This window comes from Dromiciops gliroides, chromosome 2, assembly GCF_019393635.1.
Source record: "Dromiciops gliroides isolate mDroGli1 chromosome 2, mDroGli1.pri, whole genome shotgun sequence".
NCBI classification, from domain to species: Eukaryota; Metazoa; Chordata; class Mammalia; order Microbiotheria; family Microbiotheriidae; genus Dromiciops; species Dromiciops gliroides.
This window is the reverse complement of record NC_057862.1, coordinates 108,616,470-108,634,825: the sequence shown is the minus strand read 5'-3', so window position 1 is coordinate 108,634,825 and position 18,356 is coordinate 108,616,470. Positions and strand designations below refer to the sequence as shown.

Genomic DNA, 18,356 nt, shown 5'->3' with positions numbered 1-18,356 from the left:
TCAATATAGATTATACATGTGTAGGCATGCAAAACATATGTCCATGTTAGCCATGTTACAAAGAAAACAGACTAAAAAAACTCAAGAAAAATGAAGTAAAAAAGTATGCTTCTATTTGCATTCAGATTCCATCAGTTCTTTCTCTGGAAATAGTATTTTTCATTATAAATCCTTTGGAACTACTGAGAATAGCTAAGTCATTCACAGCAGATCATTGTACAATATTACTATTACTGTGTACAATTTTCTCTTGCTTCTCCTCACTTCACTTTGCATCAGTTCATGTAAGTCTTCCCAGGTTTTCTTGAAACCATCCTGCTCCTTATTTCTTATGGCATAATAGAATTCCATCAGAATCATTTATCACAACTTGAGCATCCCCATGGTTTCCAATTCTTTGCCACCACAAAAGAACTGTTATAAATATTTTTGTACATATAGGCCCTTTTCCTTTTCCTTTGATCTCTTTGAGGTACAGGTCTAGTAGTAGTATTGCTGGTCCAAAGGGTATGCACAGTTTTATCACCCTTTTGGGCATAGTTCCAATTTTCTCTCCAGAATGGTTGGATCAATTCCCAACTCCGTGCACAGTGAAGTTAGTGTTGTGAGTTTTTCCACATCCATTGCAACATTTGACATTTTTGTTTTCTGTCATTTTCCTTTCCTTTTCCATTATATTAGCCAATTTGAGAGGTGTACGGTGGTACCTCAGTTGTTTTAAATTTGCATCTTATCCATTTTATATCCTTTGATCTTCTCTATCTCTTGTTTGGTCATAAATTCTTCCCTTTTCCATAGATATGATAGGTAAAATCTACCATGCTCTCCTAATTTGCCTGTGATTTCACTGTTTATATCTAAGTCATGTGCCCATTTTGACCTTATCTTGCTATATGGTTGTAAGATGTTGGTCTATGCCTAGTTTCTGTGAAACTGCTTTGCAGTGTTTTCTCAGTAACTTTTGTCAAATATTGAGTCCTTACCCTAGTAGCTGGGGCTTGGGGTTTATCTAACAGTACCACTTTGTTGGCTTTTATATGTTAGATACCTAATCTGTACTAAATTATTTTGATGATTCCTGCTTTGTAATATATTTTGATCTCTGGTATACTGCTAGACCTTTTTCTTTCTCATGCTTTTTATTACTACACTTTAGATTCTTGATCTTTTGTTTTTTACAGAAGAATTTCACTATTTTTTCTAGTTACATAATGTAGTTTGGTAGTTTGATTGGTATGGCACTGCACAAGTGAATTAATTTTGTTAGCATTATAATTTTTATATTGACTCGAGCAATGAATAATTCTCCATTTACTTAGTTCTGTCTTTGTAAGCAGTGTTTTGCAGTTATGGTCATATAGTTCTTGTGATTATATTGATAGGTAGATCATCTTCCTAATTTATAGTTTTAGGAAGCTTCTTATGGTTAATGAGAGGTTAAGTGACTTGCACTTGGTCAATCAGCCAATATTTGTTAGAGGTGAGCCTTATGCCCTGGGCTTAATGATTCTGAGGATTGCTCTCTCTTCACTATGCCATCCTGTTTCTCAGCTTGCACGTATTAGGTCCTTATTAAATGCTTGTTGAATTTGATACCAACACTGATCCTCAGTTCCCTGGACTTCTTTTTGAAAGGTTGTGATAGAACCTCTTAGTTCCCTTTAAGTTTGTAATTTCTGTTTCAGTTTTCCTCTAAACTTTATAGAAAAATGTTATGTTTTATAACAGTTTTTACTGTTTTAATTTGAACTATAATTCTCTCACATCTTTTATAACATCAGAATTTGTTACATAACTAGTCATAAAAAATATGATGAAATGGCTAACCAAGTCACTAGTAATGTGTTGATTTAAAAAATTCTTACTGGCCAAATGCATCATTTTTATGTTAATAAAAAAAAACAATGAAAATTACAGTTGGAGCCCTCTGCTGGTGAAAATAAAATGGATTTGTCAAAAGATTTTTAAAGAATATTTTCAATAGAATTTTTTAATACAGTTAAACAAGTATTCATTAAGTGCCTATATGTATTCTTTAAAAAATTTTTAAATAAATATTTTTATTTAAAGTTTTGAGTTCCAAATTCTAGCTCTCCCTCCTCCTCCCATCCCCTTAAGGCAGCAAGCAATCAGATATAGATTATATAGCTTACATGTATTCTGATAGTCATTGGGGACACAAGAAGAAAACAGTTTCTTTCCTCAAGGGCTTTACATTTTACTGAGGGCAAAGAACACATATTCAGATAATTAAGTAAATTTAAAGTAATTGTGGAGGATTGATGGGGAACCCTGAGGGAATCAGGGAGGCTTTCTTTCTGTAGGAGGGTAGCACTTGAGCTATGCCTTGAAAAGAGAACTAGGGACTTCAGGATCAGAGGAAGTAAAAACATTCTAGGCATGGAGGACAGCTTGTACAAAATCACAAAGGTAAGAAATGAAATGACTTCTATTAGGAACAGCCAAGTCCTAGAGAGTATGAAGTGCAGTCATATGAAATCTATCTGGAAAGTTAGGTTATAAGGAACTTCATATATTGGTTTCAGGAATTATAAATTCCTTAAAAACGGGGATTGTCATTAAAAATTTTTTTTGTCCTCAGTAACAACCATTAGTTCTTATACTGAGTAGGTACTTACTAAATATTTTTTGAATTTTATATTCCAAAGGAATATGCAATATAGAAGTTATATAGTTTAGTTGATAAAACTTAAAACCAGAAGTCACAAAGACTGTTTAATATGCCAATGAGTGACAAAACGCAGATCACTTAAATTTTCTGTGTTCTGGTTCCTTCATCCATGAAATACAAATAGTTCCTGCTTTTGTTTATAATTTCAGTGTGCTGAAATTATTCTTTGAGCTGCTTGTAGAAAATTGTGATATAATACGATTATGATATTCAGGCAAGTGTTTATCAGAATGGTTTTAAAGGAACTGGCAGAGGACTTTATGAAAATATTTTCATATAAAGCTATGCTATTTGCTGCATTTATTATTTCTTTTGTTGTGTCAAATAATTGAACTATATCTTGTACCCTGTAGTAACTAAACGACTAACTTTTAAAAATGTTAACTGTTTAGTCTTCCAGTTATGACAATTAATCTATCACATTCTGAAAGTTAAAATTTTTACTCCTAAATACATAATATGAAATAATATATACAGTTTTTAATTTTAATGCTGGATTTGACAGTTGTCTAATCTCACAGTTTATATAATACAGCCAGATGAGTTTAAGTATTAAGCTTATCATTCATACAAATTTAAAGCAGAGGATGTTGGACTCTCTTTTTTTTTGGCTTCATTTTAATAAAGAAGTTAGCAATGTTAATTCATATGAAAGGCTGATTCGATATAATTTTTTTCAAGCTATAAGAAAAACATTTATTTCTATTATTTTGAAGCACCTAGTAGCACCAGCTGGTATATTTTGAAGTGTGGTATATTATATTTTTTTAACTTTATATTTATTTAACCATTTTCAGTTCTGAAGAGAGGAGAATTTGTTTAATCAAGATATACAAAGTGTTGGAGAAATAGGTTTTCTGATGAGATTCCCCCCCCCCAATAATATTATTTTATTTTCCCCCAATTACATGTAAAGGTAGTGTTCAACATTCATTTTTATGAGATTTTGAGTTCTAAATTTTTCTCTCCTTCTCTCCCCAAGAGAGCAAGCAGTCTGATATAGATTATACAGTACAATCATCTTAAACATATTTCCACATAAGTTATGTTGTGAAAGAAAAATCAGAACAAAAGGGAAAAACCAGGAGAAAGAAAAAAACAAACAAAACAAAAAGTGAAAATAGTATACCTCCATCTTCATTTAGAGTCCATAGTTCTTTCTCTGGATGTGGATAGCATTTTCCATCATAAATCTTTTGGAATTGTCTTAGATTGTATTGCTGAAAAGATCTAAGTCAGTTATAGTTGATCCTTGCACCATGTTGCTGTTCTGCTCACTTCATTCAGCATCAGTTAATCTAAGTCCTTCCAGGTTTTTCTGAAATCTGCCTGCTCATCATTTCTTATAGCACAATAGTATTTGGAAATTTTTTTAAAATTATGTTTTAGATAAGAAGAGAAAGTTACTAGAGATTGTTGAGAAAAAAGTTTTAATTATCATTTATATTTGGGATATGTTCTAAAGCTATCCACAAGATAGTCTTAATAAAGTTTTGAAATGTCTTTTCTTTTTAATCTGTGCAATACAATGAATTATACTGTAAAGTCTTAAAGTCAGTAACATTTTTGTATGGCTTTATTTCAAGCGGATTTTGGTGTATCGGCTAAAAATACAAGGACTATACAAAGAAGGGATTCTTTTATTGGCACACCATATTGGTATGTATTCAGTTTTCTGAACTTATAATATTGTGTAATAAATAGTCATTGCTAATATTGGTCACATAGAACAACCTTTACTTACTACACAATTTGTAGTCACTGTTCTTGAGTTATACCATTAAAATTAAATTTTGTCTGCCTGATAGGATGGCTCCAGAAGTGGTTATGTGTGAGACATCTAAAGATAGACCCTATGATTATAAAGCAGACGTTTGGTCGTTGGGCATCACTTTGATAGAAATGGCTCAGATAGAACCTCCTCATCATGAGCTAAATCCAATGCGAGTACTGTTGAAAATTGCAAAGTCTGAACCTCCTACACTGGCACAACCTTCAAAATGGTAAAGTGTTTTAAATATAACTTCATAAAATGTGTAAGTTTGAATTCAGTTCTTCCACAATTCAAAAGGATATTTAGAGTAAAGTTCATGGATCAGAGTTGGTGTAAATTAGAAAGTAGTGATTTCAGCTACGTTTCTAACTTTTTAGGTATAAAATAAGTTGTGTGGAATTCTGTATTCTCTTTAAAATGTGGGAGAATTGAGAGGTGAAACAACATATATGGACTTGACACTATGTTGGTGGGTTTTGTTGAGTGAGTAGAGAAAATTTTTGAAGTGATGAGATTTTGGTTTTGTGGTTTTCATACCACTTTTTCTTTATAATAGCCTCTCCACTCCCACAGAACCCTTACTTTTAACAATGAAAAACAATTAAGAAAAACAAATTATCTCAGTAACTGTATCTGATGGCATGTGAAACATTCCACAAAAATAGTAATAGAAAATTCCACAAGATGTAGTCTAGTCTGGCCCCATATTAATACGCATTACTTTGCCTCACACACTCTGTGGGCCAGACATACTGGCCTACTTGCTGTTCCTCATACATGACACTTCATCTTCCATGTCCATGCTTTTGCACTGACTTTTCTCCCATGACTGGAAAGTGTTCTCTTCACTTTGACCCATGGAGATCCCTGGTTTCCTTTTTTTTTTTTTTTTTTTTGGGTGAGGCAGTTGGGGTTAAGTGACTTGCCTAGGATCACACAGCTAGTAAGTGTTAAGTATCTGAGGCCGGATTTGAACTCAGGTACTCCTGACCCCAGGGCTGGTGCTCTATCCACTGCACCACCTAGCTGCCCCCATAACTTTTTTTTTTTTTGGTGAGGCAATTGGGGTTAAGTGACTTGCCCAGGGTCACACAGCTAGTAAGTGTCAAGTGTCTGAGGCCGGATTTGAACTCAGGTTCTCCTGACCCCAGGGCCGGTGCTCTATCCACTGCACCACCTAGCTGCCCCCATAACTTTTTTTTTTTTTTTTGGTGAGGCAATTGGGGTTAAGTGACTTGCCCAGGGTCACACAGCTAGTAAGTGTCAAGTGTCTGAGGTCGGATTTGAACTCAGGTTCTCCTGACTCCAGGGCTGGTACTCTATCCACTGCGACACCTAGCTGCCCCCCTGGTTTCATTTTAAGACTTTGCTCATCGGGGCAGCTAGGTGTCGCAGTGGATGGAGTACCGGCCCTGGAGTCAGGAGAACCTGAGTTCAAATCCGACCTCAGACACTTGACACTTACTAGCTGTGTGACCCTGGGCAAGTCACTTAACCCCCGTTGCCTGCAAAAAAAAAAAAGACTTCACTCATGTGGCTCTCTTCATGAGGCCTTCCCTGGTCCTTTTAGCTGCTAGTGCTGTCCCTTGCAAAGTCTGTGTGTGTGTGCATGTGCACATGTGTGTGCAGATGCATTTTATATATATATATAATATAAAATACATAGAAATACATGCATGTATGTGTATATAGGATTAGAATTTCCTTAAGAATTGAGCTTTCTGAAGTGGGGTGGGGGAGAGGACTAAAACTGATCTGGGTCCCCACCCCAAATTCATTATTAATAATTATTTTCTCACATTTAGTTATGAATTTTCCCCCTAGCCATAGGTATGAAGAGTATCATTTAATTTCTTTATGATGACCTTTTATGTTTAAGTGACTAAACTCTTTGGAACTTTTTGTGGTAACTGGAGTAAAGATCCTGCTCTAAGCTCATTTTCTGCCAAACTGCTTTCCATTTTTCCCCATTAGTTCTCATCAAATAGTTTCTTGGGAATTTGTGTTCTTGGGTTTATCAAACATCAGTCTACTTTTTTGTTTGCATCTAAGCCTTTCATTCCACTGATCTGTTTTCCTCTCCCCCTTTTTAAAAATGGGTACTAAAAATTATAATGGCTGCTGATTTGTAATGTAATTTGAAATCTGGCAATGCTAGGCTCTCTTCATTCTTTGATTTTTTAATTTTCTTTCTTGAAATTCTTGGATTTTTGTTTTTTCTAGATATATTTTTATTATTTTTCCTAGTTCTAATAAAGTTAACCTTTGTTAGAAGGCTAAGTATGTAAATTGATTAAGGTAATATAATTTTTAAAAATCAACCCTGTTGGATAGAATTGCATATTGATATGTACTGAAATTTCACTGTAGTTTGATTTGGGACTTGGTCGGTTACTAAGGAATAAAATAAGATATCAAGTCATTTGTTTAAATTCCTTTTGAAGGTCTTCAAACTTTAAGGACTTCTTAAAGAAATGCTTGGAAAAGAATGTGGATGCCAGGTGGAATACTTCTCAGCTTCTGCAGGTAGAATAAAAAATTTGGGATGAAATAGCAAATTTCATTTTCACTTTTCTATGGCGGGAATATAATTTTAGATTATTTGAATGTACTTTGGATGAACTGGGGAAATTTAAGCATCCATTGTAGTATTTCACATTTTCTTTTGTTACAGGTGCTATATGTTAGTGTTATGATCCTTATCACAGTTTTTATTGCCTTTCCTCCGCCATCTTGGCTCTGCCTCCACAAGTAGCACAGTTAGTTTTTATTGAGCATATAATTAATTGTACATTGCTGGAGAACTGTAAACATGGGCATTCTCTCCCTGATTGGTTCAGTGTTCAGTTTAAGACATCAGCCCTGGGATGTTTTTGTTTGTTTGTTTGGGTTTTTTTTGTGAGGCAATTGGGGTTAAGTGACTTGCCCAGGGTCACACAGCTAGTAAGTGTTAAGTGTCTGAGGCCAGATCTGAACTCAGGTACTCCTGAATCCAGGGCCGGTGCTCTATCCACTGTGCCATCTAGCTGCCCCAGCCCTGGGATGTTTTGACATGGCTTTAATCTTGCTTAGCCTTTCAGAACTTTTAGGTTCTTCATTTACAAAATTATAACACTGGTACTAGTTGACTCATAGTGTTGTGAGAATCAAATGAGATAATAGTTGTAAATCACTTAGCACAGAGCCTGGCATATAGTAGGTGCTTTATAAATGCTTATTCCCTCCCCCCCTTTTGAGGAAAGCACTTGGAACACAATTCTGAACTGTTGTTATTATTCAAATTAGACTTTTATTGTATTGAAAGTTTGAACTTTATTTATAGCTACATAACTAGATCAATAAGATTATTGAAGGTAGTGACTAATATTTGACTTCTTAATATTAACCATCATGTTTATTGTAATAATTGGTACACAGTAGATATAAGTTGAAAATGCTATTGTGTGATTTCATGTATCTGATTTGCTTTGACAGGATCTTCTTAAGGAATTTAAACAAGTGTTTCATATGACTTTAAAAGCACATTGGTACTGTTTACCCCCAGACTTGTGGTTTATTTCATCAGTATAGGATGATTCCTAATGAGAAAACTCCCTCTACCATTGCAGTTCAGTAATGTTCTATTTCTAGATGGTTTCCTGGGGCACTGAGATGTTAAAGGACCTTACCTAGTATCAGACAATCAGAATGTATGTGTCAGTCAGGACTTGAACAGAGGTTCTAACTCTATAGTAGTTCTCCATCCATGATGCCATACTGTTTTTCTCATCTGTGCTAATAATAAATAAAGGGATAGGTAGTGAACCTGTGATTTCATTATTAAAGGGAATCCCTCAGCTGAGGGGTTTACCAATTTACCTTTACCAATACAGGTCTACACCTTCTCTGCAATTTAGAATCTTTCTTTTCTTTTCTTTTTTTTTTTTTTTGGTGAGGCAGTTGGGGTTAAGTGACTCGCCCAGGGTCACACAGCTAGTAAGTGTGAAGTGTCTGAGGCCAGATTTGAACTTAGGTCCTCCTGAATCCAGGGCCAGTGCTTTATCCACTGCACCACCTAGCTACCTTGTAATTTAGAATCTTAAGAGAGTTGCATGCACACTGAGAGGTTAACCTGCCTTTCCCAGGATTACATAGCCAGAGTGTGGGTCAGTGGAGGCTCTTGAATCCAGCTCTTCTTGGCTCTGGGAAGGGCATCTTGCTCTCTGTTTCTCAACTGGTAGATGAAATGATGAAACCATATAAAGAAATTCAAATAATAAGCCTTTCAATTTCTATGTGAGGGATTTTTCTTCATTGGTGTCTTTGAATTTTAGATGGCATTTTTATATGGACTAGATATGATTGGTTTCCTAAGAAGGAAAAGTGATTGATATTTTCAGAGCTCGTGGTAAATTTAGTAATTTTAAAATGATAATTTTTAGGGTTCTTTTAGGATATTGAAAGGATGGGAATTTTTTTTAGAATAATTTTGTATATTATGGTAAAAATCACTAATTATACAAGTTAACTTTTGCAGTAGCTTGAACAGTTCCTTTGTACTTTGTAGGTACCAAATTAAAATTTTTTTTTTTTTTGCGGGGGCAATGGGGGTTAAGTGACTTGCCCAGGGTCCCACAGCTAGTTAAGTGTCAATGGTCTGAGGCCAGATTTGAACTCAGGTACTCCTGAATCCAGGGCTGGTGCTTTATCCACTGCACCACCTAGCCGCCCCCTCAAATTTAAATAATTAATAAAAATTTAATCCATGGACAAATTATAGGAAAAAGCTGGTGTTTTCTGTCATACTAAATTTTTGTGTAAGGGCAATATTGTAATTTTTCTTCTTTTAATGGTTTTCTTTGAGAATAGATGAAAAAGTTGCCAGTATGTTTTAGACATGTTAATGGAACTTTAAAACTCTTGGTAATGCTATCAGTATGCTTTTGATGGTATTGTATAATATGGCCAAATTGTTTAAGTACCCTAATAGAATCATAGAATTAAAGACATTTAGAGTTAGAAGGAATTTTAGAAGTCATTTTGGCTGAACTTGTTATTTTGCAGATAAGACTGAAACCCTGAGAGATTATGCAACTTGCCTTAGGTATCATAGCTAGCGCGTGACAGAACCAGGATTAATAATATACTGAATTGATATTTACTTTATATGCAAGTACTTGATTTATGACTGGTGTTATTTTTTTTAATGACCAACAGCATCCTTTTGTTACTGTAACTTCCAACAAACCCATCCGAGAACTGATTGCAGAAGCAAAGGCTGAAGTAACAGAAGAAGTTGAAGATGGCAAAGAAGATGATGATGATGAAGAAACAGAGAATTCTCTGGTCAGTCTAATAATGTAAAATTCCATTTAGGTAGAATTTTGATTGAGGAATTTTCCATCATGCTAAATACCAATTATAGTTTGTATTATAAAATACCATTTTAAAGGTACTTTGTTTTTCTTTTTTCTTTTTCTTTCTTTTTTTTTAGGGGGGGGAAATGGGAGTTAAGTGACTTGCCCAGGGTCTCACAGCTAATAAGTGTCAATTGTCTGAGGCCAGATTTGAACTCAGGTACTCCTGAATCCACTATGCCACCTAACTGCCCTAAAGTTACTTTTAAGCCTATTTTGTATAGATGAAAAATCTTGTTTGAAATTTGTTTTATCAGGGAATGATTAAAATATTTTAAGATATTTGTTGTAGCTATAGGTAGTGCATACCAATGCCTTTTACCTATTAAATTACTGTTATAATTTTTCTAGTAACTTGCTACTTAGAGACATGTGTGATAAGGACACCTAATAGCCAACTGTTTTAAAAAATGATTTAAAATGGAAACTTGTTCAGGCTTCCTAAGAGTAATACTTTTTTTTGCTGCTATTTGTTGTTAACCAGCTCCTACTGTTCTTTACTGGTTGAAGTAAAGTTAGGGATGGGCAAACTTTGGTATGTAGTGGAGGCATTTTTTAGAGCACATGTTTCTGTTTATTTTCTCATATACTTTAGCAGGTCAACACCAGAGGAAATAATGAACAGTAGAATATTACTTTGAAGTATTGTTTCCCACTCCAGACCTGGATGTGGTAATAGGAGCAGGTTTTCTGCTGATACTTCCTTCTTATATGTTGTATGGAGAAGTGATTCCATAAAATTAATTTTATGATGGATTGACTTTTCCTCTGGATATTAAATTACCTGTATATTAATCTTTCAAAACTTTCTGCTATACACAAACTGTTTAGGAAAATAATACTAAGCATCTTTTATTTGTTAATATCTTTTAGCCTATACCTGCTAATAAGCGTGCCTCCTCTGACCTCAGTATTGCCAGTTCTGAAGAAGACAAACTCTCACAGAATGCTTGTGTTCTGGAGTCTGTATCAGAAAAAACAGAACGTAGCACTATTGGAGACAAAGCTCAAAGCAGTGTTATTAATGAGAAAACTGTCACTGGTGAGGCTGAAAAAATTGTTGAAAAAAATATTGACTACATTGCTGATGATCACCTTGAAAATGATGTTGAACTCCAAAATGGAACAGTATTAGTTAAGGAGAATAAGACAGAAGAGACATTGGAAGTAGAAGACCGTGTGAGGGAAGGAAATTCAGTGACAGAAAGAAAAGACAGTGATCTGCTTACAGCATCAGAAATAGGTGGTGATGTGAAACCTGAGGAAGAAAAGGATCAGAAAAAGCAGCAATTATCTGAAAACGAGATCATAAAAACAAATGAAATTAAAGACACTTATCATATAACACAGTTGGTTTCTGAAGAGACTGGAGAAAAAGAAGAAAATCTAAAAGAGTCAGACATTTGGGGAACAGAAGGTGAAATTAGGCTTAAAACAGAAGCATGTGGTAAAATAGAGGAGATTGAAGTCACCAAAGGTGAGGTGAATGACACAGACAAAGAGGAAACAGGTGAAGTACTAGATGTAGATCAGAAGGCAGCTGGAAACAATGCTGAGGCAGCTCAGAGTAACGACAAAAATGAAGCGACTGAATTAAGTGAAAAACTAAAACATATTAAGCCTGATGTGCATCCTGAGGTGAGTGGTATTGAGGAAATGCAGGTACCAAGGATAGTTGAAACAAATATCACAGATCAGATTTCTGTGGAAGGTAAAAGTGAGAGTATATGTGTTATAAACAGAAGTGAGGAACATTTAATCACTACTTCAGGGGACATATTGGTTATTGGTGAGAAACCAATGACAAATGAAATTGAAGAAATTAGGGAAACAAGTAGCACTGAAGAAATACAGGTCCAGAACACAATGATTCATACTGGTGAAAAGTCAGTAGGAAGTAAAACTCAGGATTCTCATCAACCTCTGCTAGAAGTAGAGCAAACAGAATTTCCAAGTGAAATACCAATTAAAATTGAACCTCAAGTAATTGTAGCTTCACAACCCAGTGAACCTCAACCTGTTCCCATACCCAGTATTAATATTAACTCTGAAGAGACAGAAGATAAAGGGGAAACAGGTACACCATCTCAAGTTGAAACTTCACTACATTTAGAACCTGAGAATCTAAAGGAAAATGATACTGATTCAGGCACTGGTTCCACGGCTGATAATAGCAGCATTGATTTGAATTTATCCATCTCTAGCTTCCTAAGCAAAAACAAAGACACTGGATCGATATCTTTACAAGTAAGTACATCCATAGCAATTCAATTTGTCCTTAATGTAGAACTGATAGTTTTAAAATATTTTATTGCTATTCTTTGTTTTCGCATCATCTTCTTTTCAACTATATCCCTTTCTTATCATCTGCCAATTTCTGAAATGCTTAAACAAAACTAAACAGCACATCAATTGAGTCTTACAGTATATCCAGTGTTTTGTACCTGTAGTTTCTCAGCTCTGCAAAGAAAGGGGAAAGGTGTATCTTCTTATAAGAACTTATGGCTTTGTTGTTGTTCAGTAGTTTCAGTCATGTTTGACTCTTTGTTACCCCATTTGGGATGTTCTCAGCAAAGATACTGGATTGGTTTGCCATTTCCTTTTCCAGCTCATTTTACAGATGAGGAAAATGAGGCAAACAAGATTAAATGACTTGCCTAGGGTCACACACCTAATAAGTGCCTGAGCCTGGATTTGAACTCATATCTTCCTGACTCCAGACCTGGTGCTCTTATCTATCCACTGTGCCACATAGATGTCTTAGAAAATAGCAGTGAATTAATATACGTAATTGCGTATGAACTATAAGCATTAAGGTAAAAAGAAATCGAAGGACTTGAGGGAGATTCTAGCCAAGTCTTTTTGTTTGGTGGCCAAAACTTAGCTGACATTAAAAAAAAAAGTACCCTTTCCCAGCCATAGGCCCCAAGACTAAAATATAACAGGGATTTGCGTGCTCATTTTCCACTATTCTTTGTTCTTTCTTGCCTCTGACACCGTGTCTGGCCTGAGTTTACTCTTAACTCTTCTAACTTCAGTAACTTAATTGATCATAGTTTTTTCTTTTACCTTTGGTATTATCTTAGTCTAGGGCTTGTTTCCTGGTACCCAGAGCCTATAGGGCTGCAGGGAGTAGATTATGAAATAGGGAGAAGAGAGCCTGTTCTCTACATATACATACATACATACATACATACATACATACATACATACATACATACATACATAATTTCCTTCTCAGTATCTTCAGGTTTCTAATGGAAGGTGGATAGTCAGGGATATGACAAGAGATATCATTAGGGTAGGACTGATATGTTGGGAGCACAGGAATTCTCAGCCTTAGGGTATGTATCAAATTATCTTCATCAGTTTTTTTTTTTTTTATGATTGTGGTAGACTCATTAGATGGGTTTTTTTTTTGTTGTTGTTTTTTGGTGAGGCAATTGGGGTTAAGTGACTAGATGTTATTTTTAAGTAGTGAAACTGATTCTAAAAACCACATACACAGATTAATGTCATGTCTTTTTAGTTATACTACATACTGTATACTGTATACGTTGCATATAGTTAATCTTTGTAGTTTGTTCCCTTGCCACAACTTAAGGAATTGAAGTTTATCATTTGTAACTGACAATTTAGAGATGTTGTAGGGAATGTTGTTCCCTGCCCACCAGATATGTACTACTCAGTGCTTATTAAGTAAAAACAATAATAATAATTATTAAACAATGATGAATTCTATCATTCAGGAAACAAGAAGACATAAGAAAACATTGAAGAAAACACGAAAATTTGTTGTTGATGGTGTAGAAGTGAGTGTGACGACTTCAAAAATAGTTACAGATAGTGATTCAAAAACTGAAGAATTGAGGTTTCTTCGGTGAGTAGAAAATGTTGATGTAAATACACAAATGGCTTTGTGTATTTTTTTTTTTTGTGGGGCAATGGGGGTTAAGTGATTTGCCTAGGGTCACACAGCTAGTAAGTGTCAATTGTCTGAGGCTGGATTTGAACTCAGGTACTTCTGAATCCAGGGCCTGTGCTTTATCCACTGCGCCACCTAGCCGCCCCTGCTTTGTGTATTCTTTATGAATTCCAAATTTTTTAAACTGTAACAAAATTTGAATAGAGATAAGAGGGGTCAGTCTTATTGTTTCAATTTGGGAAGGCTGTAAATAAATGATGTTTACTTTTTAAGGTTCTTGTCATAATCTTATATAAAAATTAGTTTTACTCTTTATTTTATGTCCTTACCATTCCTGCAATCATTATGTTTTGACCAGACGTCAGGAGCTTCGAGAATTAAGATTTCTACAGAAAGAGGAACAAAGAGCTCAGCAGCAGCTCAACAACAAATTGCAGCAACAAAGGGAACAAATTTTCAGGCGTTTTGAACAAGAAATGATGGTGAGCCTTTGAATTTTGCACCAACTTTTAAAAAAGAATTCAGTGATCCTAAAATAAATGCCCTATTGACAGAACAGATTTAGTTCTAATCTTTCTGCCACTTTTTGTGATTACGTATTATAACTTGCGCTACGTTTGTAGTACATTCCTTATCTCCTTTTTTCTTTTTCCTTCCCTATCATTGTGATGAGTCCGAACCTTCCATCACATTTGACTCGGTTTGTTTCTGGCATCCAGATTTTTTATTGGTGCTCAGGATTGTTTGGCATGGAACTAAGTCATGGTCATACTTTATAACATTCAAGCCAGTGCCTCTAGAGAAGTTTTGAGTATTTCAATGCTAGGTTTCAGTGTGATAAAACAAGATTTTACTGTTAATCAGGAGAAAACCCTTTTGATAAGTACATGATTAATTTCCATTTTGCTTATCTATCTATTTTAATTTCATTTATTTATTTATTTTTGCAGGGTAATGAGGGTTAAGTGACTTGCCCAGGGTCACACAGCTAGTAAGTGTCAAGTGTCTGAGGCTGGATTTGAACTCAGGTCCTCCTGAATCCAAGGCCAGTGCTTTATCCACTGTGCCACCTACCTGCCCCTGCTTATTTAATTTTTGTGACTTCTCTATAATTGCAAAAATTATTAGGGTTGTATAATAAAATTTAGTTTTTAAGTGCTGAATATCAACATTAGTTTGGACATAGAAGCATTTTCATTTGGACTGTTATAGATAAAAAAATTCCTCCAATCAAAGTTTTTTTGTTTTGTTTTGTTTTTTTTGGTGAGGCAATTGGGGTTAAGTGATTTGCTCAGGGTCACACAGCTAGTAAACTGTCAAGTGTCTGAGGTCGGATTTGAACTCAGGTCCTCCTGACTCCAGGGCTGGTACTCTATCCACTACGCCACCTAGTTGCCCCCCAATCAAGGTTTTAAAAATCTAGTCCTTTGTTGAAAATATATGATTGGAAGTCCTATGTTTTCCAGTTGTTCTTGTCTTTGATAAGGATTTAAAATCTTGTATAGATTTGCTTTTTTTTTCATCATGTCAGGATAAAGTTAAAATATTTTCTTGTTGCTTTCTCATCTGATGTTTATAACCTTTTTTGAAATATGCTGAGAGTAAAAGGGTTTTATGGGAGTGAAATGTCAGAGATTTTACCTTTATAAAGTCTGGGATAAAATTTCTATTAACTTTGAGAATTTACATTCTCTAACTTTCCTTTAATGCCTATCATTAAAAACTAATGGGCATTTTCTAGTACAGTGTTATTTAAGTTACTTTAGTTTGTACTAATCATGTACGTCTTAGAGAAGAGTTTCATAATAAATTACAAAGTTAAGTGAAGCATGCATGTAGGACCTGGACCTGGACAAATAGAACTGTTTAGTGTCAAAAAGTAGTAGCTAGGGTTAATGCTCGTGCCTTTGTATGATTACCACGTACATTAGGAATCAGCAAAGATGTAATTTGAAAAATTTTGAAAAAAAAAGTGGTTTAAAATGCTATAATTATCCTTGGGATTAATTGTTTTGCAGAGTAAGAAGCGTCAGTATGACCAAGAAATTGAAAATCTAGAAAAACAACAGAAACAGACAATAGAACGCCTGGAACAAGAACATACAAATCGCTTGAGAGATGAAGCCAAACGTATTAAAGGAGAACAAGAGAAGGAGCTGTCCAAATTTCAGAATATGTTGAAAAACCGAAAAAAAGAGGTAAAAGTGCAAATGTTTTTATTTGCTAAAGCAATTAGTTGGAAGCTTTTCATAAATAGTCATGTATAGAAGTAGTACAATATTTGAATACTTTTGAAGAAGTTAGGGGTTTTTTGTTTTTTGGTTTTTTTTGCAGGGCAATGAGGGTTAAGTGACTTGCTCAGGGTCACACAGCTAGTAAGTGTCCAGTGTCTGAGGCTGGATTTGAACTCAGGTCCTCCTGAATCCAGGGCTGGTGCTCTATCCACTGTGCCACCTAGCTGCCCCGGGAAGTTACTTTTTTTTAGTGAGGCAATTGGGGTTAAGTGACTTGCCCAGGGTCACACAGCTAGTGAGTGTTAAGTGTCTGAGGCCGGATTTGAACTCAGGTACTCCTGACTCCAGGGCCGGTGCTTTATCCACTGCGCCACCTAGCCGCCCCTTATTTTTATTTTTTTTTGTTTTTTTTGGGAAGTCATACTTTTTAAGTATATGACTATGATGACAGTCTTCACAGATTTAGTAATAACTATGAATATTCCATCTTTGTCAACTTAAGTTTTTTCCCCTTGATTAACTTGATTCCTTTTATTTCTTGAAAGGAAACCTAGAGATGCTAATAATTCTTAAATAATCTCAGATGATTTCATTTTTCATTGAGGTGTTCATTCTGTAGTTACATGTCATAGGAGTCACCTTCACATAATGCGTGAGGTTTGGTATGTTGATTATGATTAGTTCTGTAGATTTGGATGAAAAAACTTTAATTGGCTTAAGTTTAGCTTTTTTACTAAAATAGTTGATCTATTTATTCTTTTCCATAAAATTTTGAAGAAAATTTTCATATCACTGAACCTTAAAGACTTAATTTTAAACTGAACAAAGCCAGAAAGCTTAGAACTAAAGCTTTTCTCATCCATTGTGAAATTTTGTCAGTTTTGTGTTTGGGACAGTAGCCCATATTGTTGTATATTAAAGAAATTGTTTATGTACTAAAAAAATGTGTGTGTGTGTGTGTATGTATACACAAACATACTTCTTTTGGCACATAATACCTTTTTACGAAGTTCATCTATTCAAGTTATTTTAATTAAGGTACTTTAAAATCGAAAATGTATTATTTTTTCCATTGATGCTTCCTTATTTCATTTAACCCTGTATTACTATTGTGGGGTTTGTGAGTTGTTGAAAATGTTTGGGCAAGCATATTTATTTTTTTAACAATTATGTTATTTGTATTTTTTCTTTTTCTTGTTGCTAAACTTCTTGCATTTGGGGAGTCTCTTCTTTTTATTGGTGATTGGGTCTTGGGGGAAATGGTGGGGAATTTAAAATATACTTTGTTAAATCAAAAACAATCTCTTTAACAGAACGTCAGTAGCATGTGGTGATTTGGAGTCTGTTTTCTGTGGTGCTTTTATACATGATCATTTAGTTTTCAAAGTGTTATTGCAGATTTATGGTCAGAAGGCGTACATATCTCGGACTCTGAAATGATTACATGAAGGGGCTAAAAAGATATGCAATCAGTTAATGATTATTAACCTTCTGGTATACTGAATCACATGATCTAACAATCTGTCAGTTTCTTAAATGGTGCTAATATTTAGTGGTTTTTCAGTTACCTATTTTGTTATGTTTGGCTTATGTGTATCACATCAAAATTATTTTAAAAAAATAGAATACTGGTTGTTTTTGCACAAAATTATGCTGATTTTTAAAACATTTGATATAAAAATGATATATTGTGCTCTTAAGATTTGACATCCATTTTGAGTATGCTAAATGAGCTTATGTTAGAAATTATTCCTTTGTAATTCTCAAGCCAGACATGACATTTAGTATTTTTATAAATGGAAACTTATCTTTCTTGTAATTCTTCAAATTGTTTTAATAAACATCTTTCTCATTTTATGATTATTTCAAGAGAATCAGTTGAAGTTATTACCTTTAGTGTAGCTTCAATGCTGAAGGTGATAATTTTATCAACTGATTGTCTTTGAAACATGTTTAAGAAACAAGGTGGTATAAAGGAATAGCTGAACACCTAATTTTTACTTGGTGTAAAGTTCTTTTTTAGACTCCGGTGAAGCATGTTCTATCCTTTCCTTCTTTTTCGCCAGACTAACATCTTTGCTAATGCATGCTGAAAGGGAGCTTTGTAACTACTTTGGTAATTGACTTTTAGCTTATGTGCTCACATAACTGCTTGCTGTGGAGAAAGTATTATTTCCCCACCTCCTGCATGCTTATACACTGTAGGTTATAAATGAAGTGGAGAAAGCACCCAAAGAGCTGAGAAAAGAGCTCATGAAACGCAGGAAAGAGGAGCTTGCACAAACCCAGCATGCTCAGGTAACAGCAGCAGCTTAATGCTACTAAAAACAGAAAG

The 18,356-nt window shown here is 34.7% G+C and overlaps 1 protein-coding gene across 2 annotated transcripts in view; it reads left to right on the top strand.

Moving 5' to 3' along the window:
• Positions 1-18,356, top strand: part of SLK (STE20 like kinase) — a 62,134-nt gene that overhangs the window by 25,061 nt on the left and 18,717 nt on the right. Inside the window, exons 5-13 of one of the 2 annotated variants that reach the window (XM_043982192.1) lie at positions 4,279-4,351; positions 4,501-4,695; positions 6,911-6,992; positions 9,663-9,791; positions 10,736-12,109; positions 13,612-13,742; positions 14,146-14,269; positions 15,806-15,985; positions 18,227-18,319. In XM_043982192.1, coding sequence (XP_043838127.1) covers positions 4,279-4,351; positions 4,501-4,695; positions 6,911-6,992; positions 9,663-9,791; positions 10,736-12,109; positions 13,612-13,742; positions 14,146-14,269; positions 15,806-15,985; positions 18,227-18,319 — 2,381 coding nt within the window. The remainder of the gene's footprint in view (positions 1-4,278; positions 4,352-4,500; positions 4,696-6,910; positions 6,993-9,662; positions 9,792-10,735; positions 12,110-13,611; positions 13,743-14,145; positions 14,270-15,805; positions 15,986-18,226; positions 18,320-18,356) is intronic. The other variant, XM_043982193.1, reaches the window with a different exon arrangement.